Genomic DNA, 15,427 nt, shown 5'->3' with positions numbered 1-15,427 from the left:
GTTGATGTATGATTATTTTGGACCATGCAGTTGCTGTTATATTGCTTTGCAATATATTGACAGGTGTTTATATTTATTACGTCAGTCCAATTGAAATCAAAAAGGGAAAGAAGCATGTATGTCAGCAAGACTTGTATTATAGTGCTTTAGTATAAGCTGATTGTACCTAATAAACTGCCAACTGTGTGTATAAGGTAGAACATTCACTCACAGCAACACTCATGCCCAGACTACCACTGCTTTTCTTCAGCTCCAACACAAACCGCTCCCCAGTTTTCAGACTCAAGATGGAGGGGGATCTAGAACAAACGTCCTGAAAAAGAGCGAGGAAAAATAAATATTTCACTTTGGTAAAGGGTTAAAAGAGGAGAAGACGTTTTTTCAGGACACGTCTAATGCAAGTGACTCAATCTTTACACACATTAATCAAAGCGTTTAATCCGTTTAACAATAGGCACCAGCTCGAGTCTTCTATCAGCTTTGACTTCGAGTTGACAACTCCTGCCATGGAAACAAAGTCACTTATCTCTAGCTGCTGTTGGCTGAGTCTAACCTGGGCATCATGTATTCTGACAACAGGAATGTGGAGCCTCCTGTTCTGTTTTGGGGTCGCCATGCTGGACAGGGTGATGGCCTCCTCCAGTTCCTCCATGGCAGGACGGTACTCAGTGCCACTCAGGGTGGTCTGTGACCCAAAGCCCCGCTCCAACGCAAAACCGAGAGTGCTTTGACTTAAGGAGCTCTTACTGTCCCTCAGAGACTCTGAAAGTAAAACAACCAAGAGGACACATAATGTCAACATACTTTTAGGTTGTATTAAGTCTCTAATAAAAGTTTGACACTGTTTTTGAATTAGAGTGTATGGACTTGTGACATGCAAAAAAAAAAAGCATTGATCTTACGTTTAGGCTGGGACACGATGAGCTCCACCTCGTCAGGGCTGCTCTGTAGGATAGCCGCAGCGTCACTGAAAGTCACTCCTTCGAGACTTGTCTTGTTCAGGGAGATGAGACGTCCACCTAGAGCAACCAAATTATTACAAAACACTTGTTATAAGTTGTCATGAGCAGCTAGACTTTGTATCTGCCTCTAAAAATGCTGTGTTGCATTTCACGCTGTAAGCCATTGATTATGTTTCAAGTTCCTATCCAGACAGCAGTCATTTTTCTCTGACATGGCGCTCAGGTAGGGAAGCTCAAATATTGTATGGTCACAATGCTGTCTAAGTTAGATTAACTTAAAAACTCTTAACATTCTTATCATTTCAGTATTTGCTTCTTGATAAGAGACAAAAATCGTATAGTCGGTTGGCCATATTCTAAAGTTAAAACAACTGATAACCCATCAGCTACCATCAGACAAAAGCTAATGTTAGCATTCAGCCACTTCCTATCTAATATTGCTGTTAGCTAGGAAGTGGCTGGATGCTAACATTAGCTTCTGATTGTGTGTATAATTCGATAAAAAAGGCATAGTTCTTTAACGGTAATGTTAGCTAGGAAGTGGCTGAATGCTAACATTAGCTTCTGATTGAGTGTACAATTCAATAGAAAAGGCTCTTTAACAGTAATGTTAGCTAAGGGGTTAAATGCTAAGCTGTTGTCTGGCTGCAGCTAATAGGCTATAAAATATGTTGAATTACAAAATTAAGTCTGTCTACACTTTTCCTATCATCTTATAACACTTTCAGAAGTTAATGTTAGCATTCAGCTACTGCCTAGCTAACATTAATATTAGCTTGGCTCTTCTTTACGCAAACGTTAGCTAGGAAGGGGTTAAATATTAAGCTGTTGTCTGGCTGCAGCTAATAGGTTATTCAATATGTTGAATTACAAAATGAAGTCTGTTTACACCTTTCCTATCATCTTATAACACTTTTAAAAGTTTATGTTAGCATTCAGCCACTTCCTAGCAACAGTAATATTGGATCTTCTCAATGCAAACGTTAGCTAGGAAGGGGTTAAATGCTAAACCATATTCTGGCTGCAGCTAATAGGTTATATTAAATATGTTAAATGACCAAATTAAGTCTGTCTACACTTTTTCTATCATCTCATAACACTTTCAAAAGTTTATGCTAGCATTCAGCCCTTTCCTAGCTAACGTCAATATTAGCTAGGAAGCCGTAGAATGCTAAGGGTAACTAAGTGGATAAAGACGTTGTTTTAACTTCAAATACAACCTCAGGATTTGCACGGTTCATATCTTTTTAGTTGCTGATCAATATGAATTTCCTACATTTAACTAACTTACAACCTGGGACACAACAGTACGACATTGTGGCAACATTTAAGCTTCCAATCTTGAGGGCGACGTCAGAGAAAAATGGCTGCCGTGTGAATATGGTGAATTGTTGGTGCTTCGTACCTGGTTTGATTCGTCCATCTTTTTCTGCGGGCCCATCAGGTACGATAGAAGCAATGAAGATCCCAAGGTCAAGTTTACCTGTATTGTCCTCGCCCACAATCACAAAGCCTGAAAAAGGGCGTGAGAGGAAGTGAAGTCACTCTGCTCATGAATTTTACATCCAGTTCAAAGCTAAGTCCCCCTTAATAAACTCACCGAAGCCCAGTTTGGGGTCTTTCTTCAGGTTCACGCAGACTATCTCTCTCTCTGGTGGGGTCCTGGTTGGTGTTTCAACTGCAAAGAGCATGTTTTTCATACGGTAAATAGGCTGCTGTTAAATCATTTCTATATGTTCTATATCAGGAAATCCTGTTCAGGGCCACAGGGGCAGGTCAAAGTCTAGCAAATGCGTGAATATCTTCCAAAGATGGCATTTATATCTCCATTAAAGCTCAATCAACTTCTATGTAGGGAAGATTAAAGCTGTTTAAGAGGCTTGTGGTGGTCTATCATCTTACTAAAGGAGCTTAAAGTTGTTTTTCTCCTTTCATTTGTCATGGCAATGTAAATAATTACAGTAAATAGACATATTCACCCCTTATGGAGGAGGAGGCGTCAGAGTCCTGCTTCTGTAGTGACACAGTGGACATCCCTCTCGGAATCTGCTCTGCAGTGCTTTAAACGTGCACATTTGCATTAGACAGCTATTCCTTTATGTTGTTGTTGAAATATTCAAAGATGATGAATGTTAAATATCTTGTAAGTCTACCTCCAGCACTGTTGCTCCCTCGTGTCCCTGTTGTCTGCTGCGTCAGGGAGCTCCTTGTTCAGCTCTCTGCTCATCTCCCTCCTCATCTCTCTCTGCTGGCGCAGACGAGCCTCCAGCTTTGCCGTCAGGTCATCACAGGACTTGGATATGGAGTCTGGCTGGCCAGGTGTTAAACCGACATGGTTCAACATGCCCTCTGAGCAGGACATTCGCTTTAGGTTCAAGTTACGAGCGTGGTAGGCGGACAGGTATTTATCCATGTTTTCATCTGGAGATAAAAAGGAGAATCAGGTGTTTTAATATATGTATCAGTAAAGTCAAAGCAAAAGCATTCTTCACAATCACTTAAACTTTCCCACCTGGTATCAAGGTGTGGTTAAGTTGTCGTGACGACATCTCGCTATGAAACTTGTGCTGTGCTGAGCAGAGGTTCAGGAGGTACTGTGCTATTTTTGAGCTTTCTGTTACAAAGCCGTGCTTTCTCCCGCTGGGCCCGCCACACTCGATAATCAGTTTACGTCGCTAAAAGAAGGACACAAGTTATCAAACATTTTCTTTGAGCTGTACACATAACACTGCAAAGTTTGACTGTTGCAGCACTTATTTTTACCCCTGTTGATATGGAGTCGGTTTCCCTCCAGAGGAAGCGCCTGGTGACAGTGCGGAGGTGGTTCTTCATCTCGTACACGATGATTCCTTTGGCACAGACTCCCAAAACCAGCTCTCCCACCACCGGCCTTTTCTCTCTCCCCACACGGTGGAACATAACCCCATACTCTGGTAACTGCTGGGCGATCTGAGGGGTGCATCGTCATAGTAACAAGTGCACAGAGCCATATAAATGTAGCATATTTCAAGGTAAAACAAAGAGTTGAAGAACAAAGAGATCTACTGGGAAATGGCATCTGTGTGGATGCACACCTTTAGGTACTCTGTTTCAGCCTCCTCTGGGAGCATCTGAGCGTGACTTGCATGTAGTCTGGGCAACTCCTCCTTGATATTCGGCAGGGCCAGCTTCTCCAGCATCCTCTTGGACACATAATGCTCTGGCTGGTAATAATTCTTCCCATACAACTGAAAAGAAACACAAAACAATGTGACACAGACTGAAAGATTATCCTGGTACTTAAGAAGATTTTTATCTTTGTGTGCTCAGTACCTCTGGCATGTAATCCCCAAACTCAGCCTGCAGAGCAAGAGCAACCAGAAACAAGCCCGTCTCCTCATTACAGTACAGCCTGTCTTCTAAGATATCCTTACGCAGCTGTAAGTAGTACTGGTGGCGAGTCAGTCTGTGCCTAGCAAACAGAAAAGGGTACATTTAAAAGAGCAGCAACGTGTTTTGGACTATTTTTTTGTTTTTATGATGAATTAATTACGTATAAACAACTCAAAAGAATTGAAGAACACATAAAAGTCACAGTTTTTTTAGTTAGATGTGGTCTGTGATTTGCTGGATGTCTCCTGTCTCACATTGAACAAATACAACCATGCATGTTTTTTTGCTATACTGATAAAAAAACATTTAAAGCACATCTGTTCCTTTAAATATTTTATGTCGTGTAGTACGATAGATAGTTCTGTACTTACAAAATGAAGGAGATATCATCAACAAAAAATTTAACTCGTAGAAACACCAAAAAGGAGATTATCTGCCCTTTTTTCCAGCTGTCAGGCGCCACTTTGGAGATTTTTGTTTCATGATCCAAAAAGAAATATTCATCATCTGCAGAAAGACAAAGAAAAACCTCTTTAACCTCTATAAATGAAGTATAAAATTATAATTAATTAAACATTATCCCAAGACCAGGCACAATATCGCAAACTGGACTGTGTTTATTTAATGTTAATTTGTATAGGTATGAAGTAAGTAAACCGATGCCACACACTACAGCATTTAAAGCCTTGGCTAGTTTGCAATCCCCGTCCCTACATGGGCCTTTAAAATACACAAAATTAACAGCAATAAAACAGATATAACAATACAAGATACAAAATATCCTACATAACCAACTGTAAAACAGGAAGCACAAAATCAAACATGACTTCATGACTGAGCCCCAGTTTGAGCTGTGCAGGTGAGACACTCCACATATTGATCCCCTGAACAGAAAAAGCGCTTCGTCCAAGTGATCATTTACAATCTCCGTTAGATGCTCCGCGTGTTACAGAGCCTGATACTCTGTTGTTTGTTTAATGAAAGCACTTAGAACAACTCTGCTGATATGAAAGGTCTATATAAATAAAGTTATATTATTTTCATTATTATTACTATCTGTCTTCTTACCATCTAGGAAAGCAAGACCAAAGTAGAAGTGCTCCACCAAGTTTGCGTGAGCAACCACCATGTCAAACACATCCCTGGCTTTTGACTTGATGTCGCAGCGGACCACCACGTACTGCCCGTTCGGCAGCACCACGGTCACTTCTCTCTGAGACGAGCAAGAGCGGCCCTTTTTGGACTGCGTGTGGACACACACAAACACACACAAACACACATGCACATAAAAAAACCTACAGACATGCTCACATACATGTACATGAATACTGTACATGATATTTTACAGACAGACATAGTTTAGCATGCAGGGAAAGAGAAGTTCAGATGGTGTGAAAAAACAGGAATTTGCATTAAAAATTGAGCAGAGGCAGAAAGACACAGAGGAGCGGAGGAGAAATCATTAATTTACCACGATAGATCCTGGAAGCTCGAGGACAATGTGTTGTTCATCTGGCATTCTGACGAACTCAGGACCCAAAGCCTTAAAAGTAAATTATAGCAAGAAATTATAAATTAAAAATAAAATCTTTATGCAGCAAAACAACCGACAAGCTTTCGTGCTTTTCTAAACGCTCTGCTGTCCGATCATTGGATCAATTTGACCCTCACCTTCTCGTAACATTTGCGGTACAGATGCACAAAATACAACTTTAGTTTATGCTCTATAAAAAACATTTTTGCATTTAGATCCCTAAACAAAAATCCCTTCTCTTACCTTGGCTTTCCTCTGGCTCAGGCTGAGCGAGGACTCGCTGAAGGTGATGGAGGGACTCTGAGATCTGCCCGATGTCTTGGGAGAGATGTTGTGGTGGGGGCTTCCGCCAAGCCAGCTGCAGTTGCTGTCCCTGTGACGAACCCCACGAGGGAGTCTGCGGGGACAGAGAGAGAGGGGTGGGGAAGGACGGGTTGTGTAATAGTTGTTCGGACTAGTTGGAAAAGTCAAACTCTGGGACATTGTCGTGTCCCCTCAAAGTCAGGACGGACAATGAGGGTGGTTTATTTATGTTGGCATGCACGCACAGATCGCTCTAATAGCTGAGGAATCTTACTCTAACCGCAAAATGTGTGTGTGTGTACATGCATGTAGGACAAACCTGTCTAAAGAGGACTGGTACAGCGGTGTGGGAGAGCTCCTTGGTCTTCGTCTCCAGGGTCTCTGAGGTAAACTCCCTTAAAAACAAACACGATATGAGCACATGCACTGCTACATAAGCATCTAAATACTGAAACACAAGCACAAGACACAAGATTTTCATCGTCCTACTTTCCTGTGACTACCTCTTTCCAGTTCCAGTTCCACATGCGTACCTGACTTTGAGTCAGAGTCTGTTGAGTATCTCCTCCCCTCGGCGCTCCCCTCGCTGAAGTCTGAAAAAGGCCCCCTCTTTCCTGTCAACCAGGTAAGAAAGGACAGATGACAGCAGTGTTTTACTCCCGAGCTCCCTGTTTTCATCGGAGACGCTGAGATGTTTGGACAGAACGGAGTCTAGCGGAGGGTTTAGCCCGGAGCGCCCACACTCTGATGATTGGCTCTCGCAGGAGCATAATCCTCTGCTTTCTTAAGGTTAAGAATTTAATCCTGTTGACCTGTCCTGAGTCATAAGAGCATCGACTGCAGCTACTTTCTGTAAATATGAAGACCACTATTTGTTAAAGGTCAAAGTGATTTATGAAGTCTTTATTGTTTCAAATGAATAAGGATCTATAGACCAACTCGGGGAGCCCAGCGTTTCATGCACTCTGTGATTTGCTCTCATTATTGATCTCTGACAGAAGGAGCTCGAGCATCCATCTACAATTTCTTCCTTATGCAATCAGGCACTAGGAACACTTGACAAAAGCCTGTCGTGTTGCATTACTGTCAGATACTAAAGAGGTATAATCTTCTTAGTCATTTATTTGTTTTCTCAAATTATAAATTGCAGTAAATTTACAAAAGTGTCTTACAGTGTTTCATAAGAATTGTAAAATACTGTTAAATATTCAGCGTTTGCAGGCAGATAATGTCTTCTGTTATTTATCATTACAAAGCCTTATTTTCTTACAAGTGGTGGAATTAGGCGCTCCTATCCCTTTGCAAGTCCAGTCGCTATCCAGCAACATAACACTGATGATTGTAGGCTAATTTACTTACAGTACTCATTTTTGAGGGACGAGATGTGACTCGCCTTTCAGAACAGGACTTTGGAACAGGGAAGCTTCCATCGTCTACCTCATGAGAGGAGTTTGTGCTGAGTTTAAGCAAAGAATTACTTCATCTGTGGGATATACTCAACTTCTCAGGTAATGTGTCATTAGGACAGGATGATAAAACAGATGAAGCCAGCTGTGTGTATAATCTACTTGCCTCAAAGTGTACTTTATTTTATAATAATAATGATTTAATCACAGAAAGTGCGGGCGCCGGTTTAGCTCAGCGGTTAAATCTGCATCCCATGTAAAGAGGCTCTAGTTCTCGATGCGGCAGCCCCAAGCTCGCCTCCCACTCTCGGCCCTTTGCCGCGTGTCGTCCCCCATACTCTCTTCCCCCGTATGCAACACCATCCCCTGTCCTCTCACTTAATAAAGGTATGAAAGGCCAAATAAAATCATCTTAAAAGTTCTACTGCAGATTGGATGTCCATCAGTGTGGCTTGTCTAATTGAAGAGTACAAACATTTTTATTTCTAATTAAGACACATTTTGCTCAATTGAAACTCAAATAACTGCAATGAAGCGTCTCCTGTTCAGGAGGTGTTTTCTGCCCTTGTACAGCCCCATCTGACAATCAAGGCAACCACCTTTATGTAGTTTTTTCCCCCATATATTAAAGTAATTATTCAAGAATGGTGTCAGATGGAACTGGATAAGATGGAACATACTTCTGACAACATACAGTATAGATCAAAGGTATTTTCAACATCAAAGATTTGAAGCTTTCTCCTCTTATGTGATGCTTTGGAACTTACAGTACAGCTCGTTGAATAAAACTTAAGTGTATCAGGACGCTCACCATGAAGCCTCTCTCTGATCATCTGGCTCCTCCCACTCACGTTACTGTCGGACACAGAGCCCTGGTCCATCTGGAGGAAGGGAAACATTTTACAACAGTTTTCATTTTGTTTTATTTAGCAGATCATTTTGCAGCACTGCTTTAAATTCTGACACAAACACAATCTCCAGCTGGGAAGCTGCGTCGCTCACAGACAGGAACAAACCGTAGGCGGACATCTAGACTCACTGATTCATGAAAAACCTCCTCCACCAGCTGTCTGATGACTTTGGCAGGCGGAGGCAGGATGGAGGCTTTGTGCTGAGACTCGCAGGCTTCCAGGATGGAGTTGAGATTGACCCTGCGGTGGGACAGATCCTCACACATGCTGAGGAGGAGGCTGTTTAGATGGTCACTCAACTGGACTGGCTGCGAGGAAGGAGAGCGGAGAGAAAGTATAATACCTGAGGCGTGTGTGTGATGGAAAGTGCACTTTAAAATACAGCTTTGTGTGAAGGGCTCCCACCTGATTTTGAGGTAGGTGAAAATCAACTGACCAGTAGAGAGTCATACCCAGTGAATACACCAGCATCTGTGCAATCAAATGTACAAGTTAATGACATTGATAATATGACAGAACCAACTAACTGAGAAATAAAACAATTTTTTAAACACATGGGGAGGTGCTGAACGGCACATTGTTTTTGTATGATAAGAATTTAAACTCAACACCTGCACAATAAAGCAGGAAAATAACATGAAAAGTGTTTAAATGACGGTTTAGTTAGGAAAGTTGGGATTAAAGAGCAGGACTACAAATCAGGCGAATAAGGTAACACAATGGTGATTGAGCCTGTGGCCCACTGATGAAAGCCTTTGCATTTGCAGTATTACAGACTGGGCGGCGCCCAGTTAGTGACGCGTTTTCCATCAGCCAGCAGTGGTTGGTCTGCCAGAGAGGGCAGGCGGAGCTAAGCGGCTGCTTTCCCAGTCTCTATAAGTGTTGCAAATAAACAGTAATATACTATGGCTGAACAAACAAAGAAAAGATCGATGACTACAGATACAACTTCAACAAAACGAGGTCAAAGCCGAGTATGTGGCTGACCGCATCAGGTCAATGTGCGCTTTTGTAGGCAATGTGTTACAAGGACTGTCCTTACGAGGCCAAAGACAACGTGTTTGAAAGCAGGCGTGCGCTGCCGTAGGTGAGGACAGCGGAGGAGCAGCCCCGCCTCCTCCCCAAACAAAGTATCCAGAGCCGTACAGACAGAGAGTCGCGTCAGTGGATGTCCAATATGCTCCATGATCCGGCAACTCTCTGTCTCTACGGCTCTGAAAGTAATATAATAATAATAATAACTTTAACTAATTTGTTCATTTAAATAGTTTCTATGGGGCAATTTTCCTCAAAATGTCTAAATAAAAAAGTATTCAAAACTTCAGAGTCCCTCCTAAAAAGTTTGGCTCACAGGTCTAAAATTGTAAGCAGAAGTAGTTCAAATGATGTAAAAGATTTGTGGTGATTTTTCAAAGTTGTAGCACTGAGAATTGAGTCATGAATGCAGCTCAAAAGTGATCTGAAGAACCTAAAATATACGTTGTTTTCCTTTATGATGCGGTGCAGGATGTGCAGCGTGCTGTAGTTTACAGACAACAGCATGTTGCCTTCCAGACGTCATACATGGATTTAAGCCTGACAGCTCTTCTCTTACACGCCTTTTTTATTTGAATATGAAGATAATAAAATCTAGTTCAAGTAGGACACAGCACGTTGCTTTGAATTATACAGGGGCTTACAATTATATCAGCTTTAACTAACATGTATGCTTATTTATGTATGAGTTACATAAGACCAACGTAGTGTGATTACACATGTGAGGCGTTTATCAAGGTTGAGACAAGCACACACATGTTTCCTGTCTGTACAAACATTCTTATTATCATTTTTTAAGTAACTTTAGATGTTTTTTTCTAACAAATGTTAATAAATTAGAGCTCTGAAGTGCAGAAATGAGGACCATGTTCCTTTGCACAGCCACTAGATGGCGTGCTGACGCTTCAGTTGTCCTTCAACTCTTGACATGCTGAGATTTTACACTTCAAGGAAAAAGACACATCAGGATATGACAGCAGTAACCGATTCAAGTCGCTGCACGGTTTAAAGTGACGGATATAAAAAAGAGAAAACACATAACCTGACTCTGAAGTCTGACATGAACTTCCATGTGAGCTATTTAGACATGTGTGAGGATGTGTGTTTGCTCTGACCCTCTCTATGGCAGGTTTGGTTGAGCTGGCGCGGCCCTGCAGCATCTCTGGAGCGGTGAAGGTGGATACGTCGTCTGATAGGCCACAGTTCTTAAATGCTAATGTACCAGTGGCTGACAGCAGCAGGGAGGTGGGACTTATGATGTTACACATATTGTTCTGACCTGGAAAAAGGAGAGAAAATCCATTATAAAGCTATTTGATGCTGCTGATACTGTCCTAAAATAAAGTGACACAGATGGGAAACTGAAACACTAGAAGATACACTCAAATGTTTTGTGTTACATCTACATTTAGATAATATAATGGTACACTGGTAGCATTAAGGTGTGATGTATATGAGCCTACAATGAGAGGGAGTTGTCTGAAGTGCTTTACCCTTATAAGAGACATCCACTAAAGACTCTGCAGTGGCCAGCAGCAGGGACCACACCTCCTCCTCCAGCAGAGGGCCCCCTCGAGCCTCCAACACTTCGGCTAATGTAACAAATGTGCTGCTCATCCTGCACACATTCCCAGCATGCACCTGAGGACACACATGCACGTAAAACACACACGTAACAAACATAAAGTGTTAGGAGCCTTTTTTATGGTGTCATTTCTCTAGCTGACCATGTTGAGCTATTTTTCTTTGCAGGGTGTCAGTCCTGCTCTCCTCTTCCTCATCTCCACAGCCCTCTGTGAGGATGTGAGCTTTGTTGTCAAAGTCTGTCAACATGATTTTGCCTCTGGAGACAGCTATGAGAGATAATCCTGAGAAACTTTGCAGGGAAAAAAAGCGGCGTTTCCTTACTCCTGACTGTGATAAGATTATCGTAGCCCATTAGTCTCACTGCCTCTCGCTCTGTGTGACCCTCCTGTTTGGTAATAGGCTTTATTCGACCACAGGGCAACCCGGAGGGAGCTGTGGGCGTCTAGATCTGCAGAAACTGTCATGATCCTATGTTAGTTTGTTAGCACTTGCCGTGCAGGTTTAAGCCTAATATAAGTACAGTATACAGAGCAGCAAGAGAGGAGGAAACCTGAGAGACAGAGGATGCTATAGGAGAGAGATGCTATAGATCAAAATAACACAACAAATTAATAGTTTGTGTGATTTTTCAAGCAATAAAATCAAACATTTGCTTGCTCCAGCCTCTTAAATGTTGGGATTTGTCACTTTGGTTTGACAAAAGGACAGCTTAAGACGTCACTTTGTGTTGTGAGAATTTTTTAATAACTTTGTGTAATTTAAGAGACTTAATTATTCTGTTAATGGTAAAAATAATCACCAGATTAGCCCTGAAAAACAAGCTTTCTTACATTGAGAATTGTCAATATTTTTGCAGAATATTTTATGTGCAAGTTTTCATTTTTATTTATATTAAGAAAACACTAGTTTAAGGTGGATGCATACATAAGAACCTGACCACTGCAGGACTAACATGTCTGTCTTTAAGATCAAAACATTCTCAGAAACTCTAATTTTCTAATAGATTGTTTTTAACTGTCAAATCTAGGCAGAGAAACCTTTGATCTAGATGACGACCAAATTCTGGAAGATATGGTAGAAACGAGCCCCAGTATGTCTGCTAGTATCTGCTGATTACAAGGGAAGAAATATCTGCAACACATTGATATTAATAAATCTTTTACTGCACGTCCAGCAGATTTCCCCACATTAAAAACTGCATGTTCTTTTCCTTCAGGTAAAAAGTTTAACTAACTATCATGCTTTTAATCTTACTGAATCTGTGTGTATTTTATTTTTGCAGTGCAGTAATACATCAGGGTCCACACAGCGGAACCACATGGTTTGCTTCACGTTGTTTCCACTGATACAAACAAACCCAATTACTTCAGCCTTGGTGAAATCCTTCACACAAACTGAACTTATCGCTCGGCTTGTGACATCAGACTGTCTACTGCACACGAGGAGAGTGTTAAGAGACAAAAAGTGAAAACATGAATGAAACTGTGAGGTTATGAAGTTCACTAAAATTGCAACTTTTAAATCAGATTTTTATTGATGTAAAATCATCCTATTAAATCCCTGCATGCTGATTCATTGATATGACATCGAAGGGACCCGACAAGGAAGTTGAAGCCCTGCCAGGCGTTTCCATCCCTCCGCTCTTGTGCAAAACTTTAGCAGCTGTTCTCCCTCGAAGTGGTCTGTCTACAGGTGTAAAGCTACTGGAGCAATGTTGTGAAGGCTTACTCTACTGCTGGGACCAGCACAGAAACCTGGATGCCAGATATAGCGACATCAGACTGTCACATGATGCAGGAATTCTGGGAAACATTTGCATGTGTTAATTGGCTAGACAAGGTCTGGCTTGCCCTGATTCCTCTGACCAGCAACATGAAGCTGTTACTGTCTACTACGGCCCCTGCAATCACTAAATCACAACCTTCAGAAAGTGATGATTAAGGTGGAATTACTGAGCATAGAAATGCCTTAAAAATCTCTTATGCAACTACCCTTTTCCTGATATCTAATACTCTCGTGCCATGACCATTTTACACACCAGTTGCCACTGCATGCACATGTTTTTCTCCTTTGCCTCACTCTGTAAAAGCACCTTTATCTTCCTGTACACTCAGTATATTTGGACCAAAATGCAGAGCCTGTCATGGCTTTAAAGAACCAGTCAACAAGCCCAACAACATTAGCAGACACCACATTATGTACACACAGACAGAGGAGAGGGTGCACTTTATTCTCAGGAATTTGGGACAACATGCTTCCTCAGGATCTTGGCTTGCCTCTCACTACAGTCCCTTGTTTTAACGTGAAAACCAAAGCATGATAGTAAAGGCATTGTTTGGTTTCAATCCAATTTCTGCAATTACTGCAAAATCAGCCTCTGAACAACATGATTTGTGTCCTCACAGGCCTGAATATGAAAGCAATACTATGCATTTTATCCTCTTAAAGGTAAATGCAGTTTTATGAATCTTTAGCTAGCGTGAATGTCTGAAGTTAATTCTTCTGAAACCTCCAGTGAACTGATCCAAACATGGAGACACCCACCTCAAACTGTCAAACAGCAGTGTAGGAAGAAGGAAGATAGCTGTACATTACCTGGTATCATATGTAAGCTATGTCAGCGGTCTGATCCTTTCTATGATCCTCAGTGCTCCCACCACGGATCCAAAATAATCCTTGTGATCATCGCATTGCTGATTTGACGTCCTCTCAGTCAAGGCTGCTCCTCTCTGCCAGGTAATTCATCAATGACATTAACTGTACATGGTGCCCCATTCATTTGCTCTATTACGACCAGCTCCACGCTGAAGATCTGAAACTTTTTGCTGTAATTGGCGCTATTCTTAGCTTCTCGCCTCTAAACACTTAATTGGATTAGCCTCGCGGTTTGACAGCGACAGGTCAGAGCCACCAATAGCGGGTGGCGTGAGATCAGCTACACCGATTTAACTAATCCGTCTGACGCCCAAAGGTGCAGTGGATCCCCGGCGGTAGGTGCGCTACACAGAAGCCTGGGAAGGACGAACGACCTCGGCCAAAGGAGTGGACTGTAGCCTGCTGCTGCTGTCGGGCTGCTCCCTCACAATGATCATAACACTGCGGGCTCTCTTCGAACAAGGGGTAAGACACCGTAGTAGGCTCGTCTCGCTGCGGGAGTCGGTGCTGGGACGCTTATCCATGCCGGTGTTTTGCGCGCAGCTTGTCTCTGCAGGCCGCGGGGTATCTGCGCAGGGACACGGATAAATAACAAGCATCCAGGCCTGTCAGGTGGGTGCAGGGAGAATTTAAACTACTCAGCGCTAAGTTAACGTAAATTTTTTTTTTACCGAATGTCCTTCTTCAGTCACATGCCTTCGCACTCGCAGAGGCTGCGTGCAGGCTTCCGTTGTTGTAGCGTAGCATATAGGAACTGATGTATGAACTCTAGATGGTACCCTAACTACTATACTATGGCTTTCTGCAGAGTCTGAGTGTCATAGTCCACAAATGATCCCACAGTTTAACGTGGACAGGAAATAAGATCTGTAGGCGAACAGAAGACGATAAATATGCCGTGATGACACTGATTATCATGCAAATAATAACCCTGAGTTAATTTATTGGTGTAAATGGTCACTGCAGCATCACTGTTTACATATTGAAATTAATATGCACATTTGATCCAGCATGCAAACTGTCTGTCTAACCAACTAACTTTCATTGAAAAACAGTTATTGTTCTTATTCTGACTGTACTGTAAATAAAAAGTAGCATTCAAGATGTCCAAAATGAAATAGACTATCATCACTGATGGAAGACACCTCTTCAGAGAGAGAAAAAATACTGATTTTATATTTGCAAGGAAAGAGGAAACACCTACGCATCCCTGTACATTTAAACAAACTAACTAAGGCTGATCAAACAGACCTGACAAAGAAAGGAAGAAGGGAAGACTGGAAAAAATACACACAATGTCAACTTTTCCATATACTACAACACTTTTGCTTGAATCTGCATGAGTGTGCTTCACATGTGTCCTTCACAGTGAAGGATTCTGCAGCAAGGACCGTTTATGGGGGAAATTGGCATCAGTATTGGCATGTTTTTACTTGCACAAAAAAATGTGGTTTTGTCCTGTGTGCTCAGTGATCCATAAAGTATACATCCTAGCACACTATCTCTGTCAGCTATTGTCTTTCTTAACAGAAAAAATACATTTTATATACTTTAAAGTAGGAAAATATGTAGCCAGGCTGCTAATCATGCAGTTTAGGGTCTATGTTTTTAGTGAGGCCAATGCCAGCCCTATAAAACACATTTAGGCAACTGTAGACAAAA

At 41.8% G+C, this 15,427-nt stretch overlaps 1 protein-coding gene across 1 annotated transcript in view; it reads right to left on the bottom strand.

Moving 5' to 3' along the window:
* ptpn20 (protein tyrosine phosphatase non-receptor type 20) overlaps positions 1–11,140 on the bottom strand; it is a 31,714-nt gene extending 20,574 nt beyond the window's left edge. The window contains exons 1-22 of the mRNA XM_069658938.1: positions 11,017–11,140; positions 10,639–10,802; positions 8,894–8,959; positions 8,548–8,796; positions 8,389–8,458; positions 6,705–6,785; positions 6,491–6,566; positions 6,112–6,265; positions 5,806–5,877; positions 5,403–5,577; positions 4,706–4,841; positions 4,275–4,413; positions 4,037–4,189; positions 3,726–3,911; positions 3,475–3,637; positions 3,116–3,383; positions 2,942–3,021; positions 2,563–2,640; positions 2,368–2,475; positions 903–1,019; positions 554–762; positions 212–313 (exon numbers count right to left, since the gene is read on the bottom strand). Of these exons, the coding sequence (XP_069515039.1) occupies positions 212–313; positions 554–762; positions 903–1,019; positions 2,368–2,475; positions 2,563–2,640; positions 2,942–3,021; positions 3,116–3,383; positions 3,475–3,637; positions 3,726–3,911; positions 4,037–4,189; positions 4,275–4,413; positions 4,706–4,841; positions 5,403–5,577; positions 5,806–5,877; positions 6,112–6,265; positions 6,491–6,566; positions 6,705–6,785; positions 8,389–8,458; positions 8,548–8,796; positions 8,894–8,959; positions 10,639–10,802; positions 11,017–11,140 (2,970 nt within the window). The remainder of the gene's footprint in view (positions 1–211; positions 314–553; positions 763–902; positions 1,020–2,367; positions 2,476–2,562; positions 2,641–2,941; positions 3,022–3,115; positions 3,384–3,474; positions 3,638–3,725; positions 3,912–4,036; positions 4,190–4,274; positions 4,414–4,705; positions 4,842–5,402; positions 5,578–5,805; positions 5,878–6,111; positions 6,266–6,490; positions 6,567–6,704; positions 6,786–8,388; positions 8,459–8,547; positions 8,797–8,893; positions 8,960–10,638; positions 10,803–11,016) is intronic.
* Positions 11,141–15,427: the final 4,287 nt, after the last annotated feature.

The sequence above is a fragment of the Semicossyphus pulcher genome, unplaced genomic scaffold (assembly GCF_022749685.1).
Source record: "Semicossyphus pulcher isolate SPU_LCO1_2020_fin unplaced genomic scaffold, fSemPul1.0.p SCAF_12, whole genome shotgun sequence".
Taxonomy (NCBI): domain Eukaryota; kingdom Metazoa; phylum Chordata; class Actinopteri; order Labriformes; family Labridae; genus Semicossyphus; species Semicossyphus pulcher.
This window is presented reverse-complemented; position numbering and strand designations above follow the sequence as displayed.